This window comes from Quercus suber, unplaced genomic scaffold, assembly GCF_002906115.3.
Source record: "Quercus suber isolate HL8 unplaced genomic scaffold, Cork oak 2.0 scaffold_849, whole genome shotgun sequence".
NCBI classification, from domain to species: Eukaryota; Viridiplantae; Streptophyta; class Magnoliopsida; order Fagales; family Fagaceae; genus Quercus; species Quercus suber.
In genome coordinates, this window is record NW_027070279.1 from 129,896 (window position 1) to 141,760 (window position 11,865).

An 11,865-nucleotide genomic window follows, 5' to 3' on the forward strand; every position below is an offset into this window, starting at 1 on the left:
AAAGTAAAAGCTCAATTGGGAGAATCCCAATGTTAAACATCTAGATTCCACTTTAATATTACTCTTCATCATGTCAACCATTCCACGTGTGCACAAAATCCATTTCTTAAAGAGTTAGATTTCATATAATCCAGTAATTAATATTCAGATTTCATTCATTTATTATTTGCTCTCCTTATACACAAAATTGAAATATTTTTTTATTAACAATTATTTTTCAAATTTCAAAATCTATGACCAACATCAGTTTATAGGACAATAACTCAATAAATTGTGAAAAAATATACACTCATTTCTTTAAAAAAGAAAAGAATCCTACCAAAAAAAAAAAAAAGGAAAAAAAAGGGGTAAAAAAAAAAAGGAATGGTAATTTGGTGAATAACCATGCCCAAGTAGATAGTGGTCAACAGAGCAAGAGCTGCTGGGTCCAAATTTAAAAGGCCGAAACGAAAAAAAAGTAAAACTAAAAAGCAAAACCAAATAAAAAAATGGATAATGACGTGTGCAAGATCTTCTTTCGGCTGCTTCTTCTCCGATCCCTCACTTTCCATTCGTAGCCCTTCAAACCCAAACCCCACTCATACTTCTTCACACACACACACACACACACACACACACACACACACACATATATATATATATATATATCTCTCTCTCTCTCTCTCTCTCTCCCTCCCTCCCTCTCTTCGCTTTTCACTTGCTGGAGCTTCCAATGGCTATTTCAGGTTCTGATCCAATCTGGGTTTTCTTCTTCTTTCTTAATTATACTTTCAAATTCTCAAAATTTCGTCCATTTTCGGGTTTTTTGTGAACATATCATTATAACATGAAATGGGTTTTTCTCTTAGAAAGTTATATTTGATTCTTTACCTTGTTTTGGGTTGTTTTGGGTTGTTGAGATAATAGATGAGAAGTACAGAAATGAACAAAATTTTAACTAGCCCAATTAGTTATGTAGGTTGGTTGGTTTGGTTTGGTTTTTGGTTGGGTTAATTCTTTGGTTTTCATTTGGTTATAATGAAAAATCTGATAACTTTCTTAGTGGGTTACTATTCTGAGCAACCAACATTAATTAAATTTAGTTAATGAACTTAAAGTTTTTTTATATGCTAGAGAACTCTTATTGTTAGATTATTTGTTTTAAGTTTTGGATGGAATTGCATGGTAATTGAATTCTTAGGAGTTTTGATCTTAATGTGAATTTTACTTATTCTGGGTTCGGTTTTATTGTTTGTTTGAATAGGTGCGCTTGAATTAGATTGGCAGAGAAGGATGAGTTAAATTGCAATGCAGATCTATTACTATTTGTCTTGTACACCGGATAAGATTTGCATATTCCACAGTTGTATCTTTGGTCGCCACCGCAAGCGAGAGTAACTTTCTTGCGAAGGCGTTATCAGCTTACTGATAATTTTGTTCAGTTAAGTTGGTACCGTCTTTTGCAAAATGCCATATTTTATACAGAGACTTTATAATACTTGCCGAGCCTCATTGTCTCCCAATGGACCAGTCTCAGAGGAAGCTATTGAGAGAGTTCGTGCTATGTTAGGTAAAAGGATCTTTTCATTGCCTTGTATATATTTTCAAGCTTATGTAACCTGCATTTGAATTCTACTGCTCATGTTCTCATTTGCGACGTAATCTTGTTTTTTAGTTGGAATGTTTGAGATACATGTATAGATATCGTTTGAATTAAAATGTTCAGTTTCGCCAAGAAATCCTAATTATGAATCACAAAACATTATCCAAAGTAGTTATTTCTGGGACAAATACTTTATTAGCTAGGTGCTTTTAAAGTAAACTCAATGATTGACCAAGAATTGTTCAATTCTAGTATTGGCACACAAACATAGAGGGGCAATTTGGGTCTCTCAAACTACTTCGAGGCTCTTTTAAAACTTTTTTTTGGGATAAGCATTGATTTTATCATGGATATCTACCTCATGCATAAGAAAAAACACAAGGTAGCCTAAAGAATTTACATAAAAAAGTACAAGCAAAAGAAAGCTACTCAGTGAACTATGTAAGAGAACCACTATCATTAATACCAATGCAATTTGACCATTCACGAAGTAATACAATGACATAAATTTGGTTTTTGATACTTCTATGTCTTCAAAAGTATAATAGTTCTGCTCTCTCCATAAAAGCCACATCTGACACAAGGGAGCTAAGTTCCACATGGCAAATTATTTACTGAACCAATTATGCCAACCATTCAGTAGATCAACCACTCTATGTGACATCACCAAATGAACTCCATAAAGCCTAAAAACATAGCTCCACATCACATAAGCAAAACCACAATGAAGTAGCAAATGATCCATTTTCTCTCCACTTTGCCCACACATGCAACACCAATCATCCAAAATGATTCCTCTCATTAAGGTTATGGCTCATCAAAATCTCCCCCCATGACACTGTCCACACAAAAGATGCAACCTGTCTCTATGATTTGGCACACCAAATTCCTCTCCATGAAAAATAAATCTTCTTGGGTTTGTGCAATGCACCATAATAAAATCAAACATCATATGTCCTTGTTCCACTCAGTTGTCCTATCTAGGCCATTGTTCCTTGGCTTATTGGAATACAATAATCCCAATAGGGAAGTTATAGAATCCCATTCCCAATATTTGAACTGTCTTTTGAACTAAACAATCCAATGTTTCTCACCCCCATCGATATTGCTTTCCAATTATGAAGTGACAAATTCATCCGGATTTGCTGCTAACAAGTAAAGTCCTAGTACAATTTCTTCAAAAGTTGATTCCTGCACTACCGATCATACTAGAAATTGCTCTATCTCCAATCCCTACTTCAAAATGGACATTGTTAGCAAAACAGTCCCACCCTGCTCTATTACCCTTCCATAAACTACAACTGTGTGTGCGACCCACTGGCTTCATTGTGCAACCACCCCATCCACTACTTTAAAGCAATACCCTTCCATAAAGTACAACCTATCTTAAACCTTACTCTCCCTGATTAATATATTCTTATTCATTACCTCTATCCACATTATTTTTGGCCTTTCCCTCAACTTAAATCAAGCAACACTTTCTCATTCGGAATTTGGGATCTCATATTGAAAATTCATGGGCTATCCCACTGATAAATTTCTAACAGGCATAGCCATCAACAAAACTGCACCTTTTTAGAAACTTTTTGGAAAGGAATTTTTGCTGATTATTAATGTTTTTAGGTTTCTTTATTGTGGGCCTTTCATTTATTTCATCAACATTACAAGCCATTTTGAGATGATTTTGCATTTGTTTTTTCAGATCTTGTTAGGTATGTACTCTTCTTATCATGTGATTTATATTCTGTTTGAGGGTCAGAATATCAGATATATTTAGGGCTCACTTTTAAATACAGTTATTACTTATCCAATAAGAGAAGATTGCCCATTTTTTACATGTTATTTTATTCAAAAAAAAAAATGTGTTTGTTTTTGGATTTATGCATGTCTTTTTTGTGTATTCAGTATAATTAGGTTAAGAATTGTCCATTGATTACTCACTTGTAATTGTAATTTTGGGAAGCTGAAATGGTGTCTTTGTCTGGTATTGAGACCTATAAGCCAAAAAGTCCCAGAATGTGGTCATGTCATTTGTGACATGCATCCATTCAATGCATGCCCGAATTAAAAGAAAAGTTATAAATAAGCATTTGTGGTTATAGAGGTGGGGGTTGCAAAAATTTTGATTGTATGTTAAAAATTGCTGGAATTGGAATGGTTGCAATCAAACAATTCTCATTCAAGACTGTTAATGTGTTTTATTACTTATCAAAAAAATACTTTTAGTGTGCGTTTGGAATTGGCTTAAAAAGCCAGCTTTTTTTTACTATTTAGCTTATTTTTGATACTATTCGTGAGTCCTACTGTACTATTTCAACTACCTTTTAACTTTATGTACAGTACTTTCAGTAAAATAAGCTATTCTCAAACAGATACTTTGTGTTTGAGTCTGCTAGTGTGTGTTTTGTAATGATGCATGTTTTGATTTATTTGTACTAGTGTTTCCAAAGCTTGTGAATGTCTGTTATCAGCTCAAGCGTGTGAACATAAGATCTAGTTTAACTGTTGGATGCAAGTTGTTCCACATCTCTTTAAAGTTTTTTTTTGAAGTGCTGTAGCAATTTATAAATGAGCAGAGTTTCTACTTCTTTGCTTTATTTTGTATACCCATTGAAATCCTAAATTACATCTTCTATGAAGTTCCTGATTTTTATTCTCTTTCCATTTTGTTTATGCTTATTTAATTTCCAGTTTCTCATAATGCTGTCACCCCCTTCCATAATAGCTTTGCGCTTTTTAACGTAGACAATTTTATTTCAGACAAAATCAAGCCTTCTGACGTAGGTCTCGAACAGGAAGCCCAATTGGTACGCAGTTGGTCAGGTCCTGCGGGTGAACGTAATGGGGGCCATCAGTCGCTGCCTACAATCAAATACTTGCATTTACATGAGTGTGAAAGCTTCTCTGTAAGCACAAGGCTATAATTCATCAGTTTTTAATTGCAAATCTGTTTTGAAGTTTTCAGACTTGGAAGTTACACTTTTAGGAATTCTATTGATTGAACAAACCATATATTTTCCATAAAAGTTGCACTTAGAATCTAAAAGGTTGAAAAACTTAATAAATAATATAATTTAAAAAGTGAAAACTAAATTACTAATAGTTACTCGTATTTAAAATTGTGTGCAGATAGGAATTTTCTGCATGCCGCCTACCTCTGTCATACCTCTTCATAATCATCCTGGAATGACTGTTTGGAGCAAGCTTGTTTATGGTACATTATATGTTAACTCATATGACTGGCTTGATATACCTGGGGCTGCTGATGCCTCACAAGGTGTGTTTTCTATAGCATGTCACAGGTCCTACTTGAGATGTTCAGCTCTGCATTTTAACCTCATAATTGTTGCTTTTCCAATAGATTTATATAGTCCCTTCCTGCTAGTTGGTCATGACAAGCAGTCATTTTGCTTATTTTATTTGGATCTTAATAACATTGCATTTCTCCTTTCTTTCTTTTGAAAGGCATAATAAGAGTTACATTGTGACTAGCATTTTTTTTTTATTAAAGAGAGAAGAAATATGCAATTTGGGAAATTCACTGATAGCACAAGGGCAATATGGAGACTTAAATACTTTTTGGGGGCAAACTGCTGATTTTATTGTGGTTGAAAAAGAGAGAGGATAAAATAGAGAGATTTCATTAGTGAACTAAGGGTAATTTAGGAATGTTGTACTTACCAATGAGCGTAGGTCAAACTTGCACTTCCTCCCCTTATAATTTCTATGTGGAGGGTGAGGCCATGTTTTCAGACCCATTAGGTGAATGTGATACTTACCAATGAAAAAAGGAAAAGGAATGTTATACTTAACCAAGGACAAGTTAGTCAATGAAAAAAAAGAAAGGGTCTAGTGTTAGGTCAAATATTGATTTTAGATTTGACTTTCATTTCTTCAATACTTTCATTTATTTATTTATTTATTTTTTTGGGGGGGGGGGGGGGGGGTTGTGGTCATTTCTTGGAATCTCGAGGGAGGCTGATTGAATTTACCTTTTTTTCCCCCATGGAAAACCACAATTTGGAAGGGCAGGTAGGGATATATGATATATCACAAGCTATGAACTTTGCTTTTTTCCACAGCTTTGTACAATGTTTGCTAATTAGAACAATTTTCGGAAACAGATACTTGTTTTATGTATATGATGTGGATTTTATTAATCATTTGGAGCTTGTGAGTCTTTTCTCAAACAGCTTATTGCTTTTTACTCGATAATGGGAGCATTAAGAGGCCATGATTAGCTGAAGTGTAATTTGCTTAATGAAGTTAGAAAAGAAGAAATTGGTCCTTCTTTTGGTTATATCTTCCACAAACCTTCTTCATTACTCCATGAGATAGTAGAGAAGGGAGACAAGATTGAAGTGGCTAAGTTTTGACAATGAAGGAAATGACACATTTTATCCAGGATAATGTTGAATATGTAGTTAAAGAATTCCGTATGTTAGGGCTCCATGTGTATTGGACATCAACGTATGAGGATCTCTGTTATTCTTGAGACACCATTTTTCAACATTAGAAAGGTCAGCATGGAGGGACCCCAAGTATCAATGACTGGGGTTGCAATCGAGCTAAGTGGAATGAAGTATTAATAGTTAAAGATTAGTTACTTTAATTATTTATTTTACTTAGTTCAAGCTGAGAACTTGTCATTAAGGTAATCCATCTTTTCAGGTTTGTTTCATTGAAAATTTCATGTAAATTCTGCTTAGTCCGTTAGAGGTGAATGCCCTTTGATTACCTGGCAACTATTTCTGGCGGGTCGGATCAGTTGCTCGTAGGTTTTACTTGCCAGAGGCAAGTCCAAAGGGCTATTTCGAAAGGTTCCCTATGCTATCAAAAATAAAAAATTCATGTAAGCATGCCAATGAGCCGAACTTAAATGACACCTCTTCCCTTGTAAGGGTAGGGTGGATGGTGTGTTTGTGCGTTCAAAACCTTCCAGGTGTGCATGTAACTTGAAATTAAAAAAAAAAAAAAGAAAAAAAAAAAAAAAAAGGTGTATGCTCAAGCTTATTCATAAGCATGTGTGATTAACTCCATTCTTCTAATCCATGAGGAAACATCAAGGCTGAAACTTTAGACCTATAAACAAATAAGCCCCCAGTCTTTGTCACCTAATTTTTAGTGAAGCTCTTCTTAGCAATTTTGATCAAACAGAATAGATTCTCAATTTATGAATGTAAAATTGTGTACTTACAAATTGAATAATTGATTTCTGTACCTATATGTAGAAAAATGAAATATAGATAGATAATTTAGCTGCAAAACTAGACTATTAAACTATAACCAAAAAAATTGGATATTTTTGCAACCATGCTCACAAACTTAGTCAAACCCATTTCAAGCTTCTACTGAGTTGTATATATGTCAAGTCCTTTGTACACAGCATTCTTGTGAGCTTGAGCTTGCCATGATTGTTTGATAAACAAACATAAATAAGCCTGTTTCCCTCCCTTCCTTAGGTGAGTCTGAGTTTTCATGAATAGATTGGTTTTTTCTAGTCCTACCAATTGTGGAAAGAATGATTTTACCATGTTTATAAGGGTCTTCCAGTGGGTGAGAGATGGCAAGATTCTGTAATAAATGGCTTCAAAGAGAAATGTGCAATGCCAATGGATGGATCCTTTCCTGAGCAGATGTTAATGCTCTGTTTGGCTGCACTGGGGGAAAGGAAATGGAAAGGAAATCAGCAACAGAGGGAAGGGGGAGGGAAGGAGAAGGGGATTGCCTCTTTGTTTGTGTGTTTGGATATAGAGAAGAATGTGCTTTTTACTGGAGTGGTTTGTTGAAAGAACAAAATAAAAAGCATATCTTATATCTTAATCTGACTTATATGCCATTATGTAAGAAATTTTTTGGAATGAAGTACAAAGGTACAAGGGGCATGGAGGTATTTCTAAAGTGCAAGATACTTTGTTCCCCTCCTTTTCCGCCCAATTTGCATGGACAAAAAAATGTGGGCCTAGATGAAAATTGCATCCACCCACATTATCTCTCTTCCCCTTTACCACCTAAAACCAAATGCGGGAACATATTCGCTTTTTTCCCACCTCATTTTTACTTCCCTCCTATACCCATGGAACTGAATGATGTTATTTACAGCTCCAGTTTCTTAGATCTCCCTCCCCCCCTTTCTTTTGTATGACAGTGCTTTTGGCCATCTCATATATCATGGCAAGAAACCTCGTATTATTCCAAACCTGCCTTGTGATACAGATGGTTTCTACTACAGCTGTCCATTAGAAGTTGAGGCTTTTTTTTTCTTCCTTTAAACAAACTAGTAAACATGCAGTAACTTAACCACGTGATCCTGGTTGAAATAGATTCTTGCATTTTTCATACAGATACCATCTACCAATTTCCAGATTATTCCTTTTGTTCTTCAGGCCTTGAATCACCTTCAAAGAATCTACTTTGACATTAATTTTACTGAAACTTAGCAGTTATGCCAAAGTTTAATTATATTGCAACCCAGTATATATATATATATATATATTTTTTTTTCCCCCTATGTGCAACCTGAGGAGTTGCTCTACCTCATGGTGGAGTTGTTGTAACTTCACTTTGGCACATCCTATACTGCACTGCCTTTTTCTTTTATCATAAACAGTTGACCTTGCAATGGTAATCGACTGTATTAGATCAGCCTGCTTGATTGTGTGTAAAACGGGGGTTGACTTTATTAAGCAAATTGGATGTGTGAATCATACTCAGTAAGAATACAATGGGATCAGCCATGCTTGATCATATGCAAATTGGAAAGCTAGTATTTTGTCTCGATAGCCTGCATGGCCCTGGTATAGTAAAAGAAAAAAGAAGAATATTAGCATATTTGGTCATATTTTTATGTGTGTGAAATGTGAACACATGGTCAATATCTCAAATGATTCCACAATATGAGGGTTTTTTTTTTTTTTTTTTAATGGATTTGATGTTAGCATGTTTGTTATTGGAAAGGATAACTGCATTTTTCTATTGATATATTTAATCTCTCTACTTCCCAACTTTCCCCTATTCTTCTCTTCTATTCTCTAGCTGGGGCCTTTAATATTCAGTTTTGAGTTTATATTACAAGTTGTAATTGGTGGTTTTTCAGCAAGACCTGCAAAACTGGTTAAAGATCTTGAGATGACAGCACCCTCTCCAACGACAATTCTTTATCCCACAACTGGAGGCAATATCCACTATTTCAGAGCTGTAACTCCCTGTGCTATCTTTGACATCCTGTCTCCTCCTTACTCTTCAGAACATGGACGACACTGCACTTATTTCCGAAAGTCTCCAAGGAGGGATCTACCTGGTATGAAATTTATGTGAATGATCAAATTATTGTCGTCTATTGCTTATTTTATTTTATTAAATCTCCAAAATTTGGAATTGCTAAATGGTATGTTATATTTCAACTCTAATAGTCATTATTGTTTTTTTTATTGGAGTCCAGGTGATTTTGAGTTGGATGGAGTTAAGGTCTCTGAAGTGACTTGGTTAGAAGAATTTCAACCTCCTGACAACTTTGTGATTCGGAGAGGGGAGTACAAGGGTCCTGTTATTAGAACGTAATATTTCTTATTTGGTGTATCATGCAATTTCATTAGCGATCTTGACTTTTATATTAAGAAACATTGAGGGAAATCCTGGTATATTAGTTGTCAATAGCCATGGCAGTAAGTCAGGTTCTGGCTAAATGTTAGGCATTTGGTTTGTACATATTAATACACCAATGTAGTCTTCGTTTTACTGACCTCACTTTTAACTAGTGGATTAATAGTTTCTGGAAGATGAAAGAACTTGGGTCCTCTTGACATTCTTCATAGAATTTGTTTGGTCAATGACAATAAGCTGATGAATCCTTTTGTTGTCCTTAGCTGGGCTGCCATGAGCTTAATTTCTACCTTACCTCTCTCTTTTTGTTTGTTTTATTTCTTTAATTTTTTTTTTCACTTCATTTATTTGAATTTGTTATTATTGGTCAGCAGTAGCGCTGTGTTTTTTATACTAAAAATCAGTAAGTTGATTGATGAGACGCACAATCATTGGTAATTCTATCTGTGATTGATGCCGAGCTGAAGTTGAAGACCCACTCCATGCTTTGTGGACTTGCACTGAGCTTGATACTGTCTGGGCAGACCACTCGGTGTGGGATTCCGAAATTCCATCGGTTTTGTGGACTTTAGAGACCTGCTTTCATGGATAATAACAGAGGGTAAGCAGCTGGATCTCTTTGCAATCACGGCATGGTCAGTTTGGAATCAAAGGAACCGGGATCGGATACAAGCTTCTTCTATTGATCTTCATCAGGTAGCCGCTGCTGCAAGAACCAGTTTGGACGATTTCCACTGGTCAAGACGGGCTGGAGTCTCAGAGGCGATGGGATGTTCAAACATCTCAAAACCACTTGCTTCCTCCTCCAATGGATGTGGTTAAAATAAATTTTGATGGAGCGACATGTTCAAAGAAGAAAAAAGCTGGTATAGGTGTGGTGTTCAAAGAAGAAAAAAGCTGGTATAGGTGTGGTAGTTTGAGATGTAAATGGCATGGTTCTAGCCTCATGCGCAAAGATAAAACACCAACCTTACAAGGCAGTGGAGATTGAATCTTTGGCAGCAGCTACGGCCCTATCTTTTGCAACAAACCTTGGTTTTCGACCCTATCCTTTGCAACAAACCTTGGTTTTTGACGCATTATTCTGGAGGGAGATTCATTGGAAGTAATACAAGCTTTGCTACAGAATACAGTCCTTAACACCTTCGGGTTTACTGCTTGAGGATGTCAGAAGGTTTTCCCAAAATTTTTTATATATTGCTATATTCTCATACAAAAAGAGATGGCAATGCTGTAGTTCATAGTTTGACTAGATATGTTTTAAGCATACTAGATTTTTCAGCGTGGATGAAGGGTGTTCCATGACACATTCATTCTATTGTACAAGTTGACTTAGCTCTTTTACATTAATAAAGTTCAGTTTTTCCCCCCTCAAAAAAAAAAAAAATATATATATATATATGTATATATTATATATATATATATATATATCAGTAAGTATTCAGGTGAAAGAGCAAGAGCTTTGAGCCCAACTTTGGTGAACATATACGTGCTCGCTGCTCAACATCAGCTTTAGCTTATCAGGGTTGGTGGACTAGTAGCTTCTCCACGAGCATAGAGTATTCACATCCGGCTGGGCAAAAGAAAAGCACCAAAAAAAAAAAAGAAAGTACATATTCTTTGCTGATGGTCTTTGCAATTTGCACATAACTTATCTTTACCTTTACTCCAAAACAAAAATAAAAACACTGTTCTGACAAAGTTACCAAACGCAAACTAAAGAGAGATGGAATAATAATATTGATCAATCTTCTACCAAGGATCCAAAAGAGTGTTACAATTTATGTCTCCTCAGTCGCATTATAATTAAATAGATAAAATAAGAAATCCGAAACATTCACAGGTGAAATGGAAAGAAAGAAAGTTGTATTTCACTAAACAGCTGAATAAACAAAGACCAAAAAAAAAAAAGGTTCTTGTTTACATTCCCTACCATATCCTTTTGATTGAAAAAATTTTCTCACCTTTGCAAAATTTCTATTAACAAACAGAATAGAATGCCGCTTAGTCAAAATGGCAAACTATAATCTGGAGTCCCATCATTGCAATTATAATGACAACTTACAAAACACATGGCTTCAACAAAGAAAATGCCAAGAGCATTTAAAAAATTTATGGGCACGATTACATTCAAGTACATAAATTTTGGGAAGTTTAAGGATGACTAAATGATTTCAAGCCAACATCTTAAGTTTTAATTCCTTGAACTGAACAGTCCTAATGTTTCAAAGACTCTAACGGTAATTTCTGTAAGGTATGTTAGTAACCTAGTACATGAAAAACTAGTCCCCATAAACATTTGACAAGTAGATTTGATGAAAATCTATTGAGGAAAGCATTGGTCATTTTATTTAGTAATAGAAATTTGGACTTGTTTGAAATTTATGTCTTTAATATTCTTACATGATTGGAGCCACTTGTAGTTGCACTGAAATTTTTTGTTAAGTGCCGCATATAATGAGTATAATTAGTTTTATAGGATTACTTTCCTTAAAAACAATCCATTAATTATGAAGAATATTTACAATAATGAAAAATGCTTCAAAATGAGATATTATATTTACTTACTAAGTTGAGATAGAGGGATAATTTTTCAATATAGACATCGTTATAAATTTCTTTACACGCTACACTAGCTACTTTTTTTTTATTTTTTATTTTTTTTATATTATATTATATTA

The 11,865-nt window shown here is 34.7% G+C and overlaps 1 protein-coding gene across 1 annotated transcript; it reads left to right on the forward strand.

Annotated features, from left to right (window-relative positions):
- The first annotated feature begins 472 nt into the window (after positions 1-472).
- On the forward strand, positions 473-9,446 carry LOC112032518 (plant cysteine oxidase 5). Its single transcript, XM_024065281.2, has 6 exons — positions 473-725; positions 1,244-1,549; positions 4,343-4,488; positions 4,712-4,859; positions 8,679-8,882; positions 9,024-9,446. Exons 2-6 carry the CDS (start codon positions 1,447-1,449, stop codon positions 9,140-9,142), a joined length of 720 nt encoding a protein of 239 aa, XP_023921049.1. The 5' UTR covers positions 473-725; positions 1,244-1,446; the 3' UTR covers positions 9,143-9,446.
- The last annotated feature ends 2,419 nt before the right edge of the window (positions 9,447-11,865 follow it).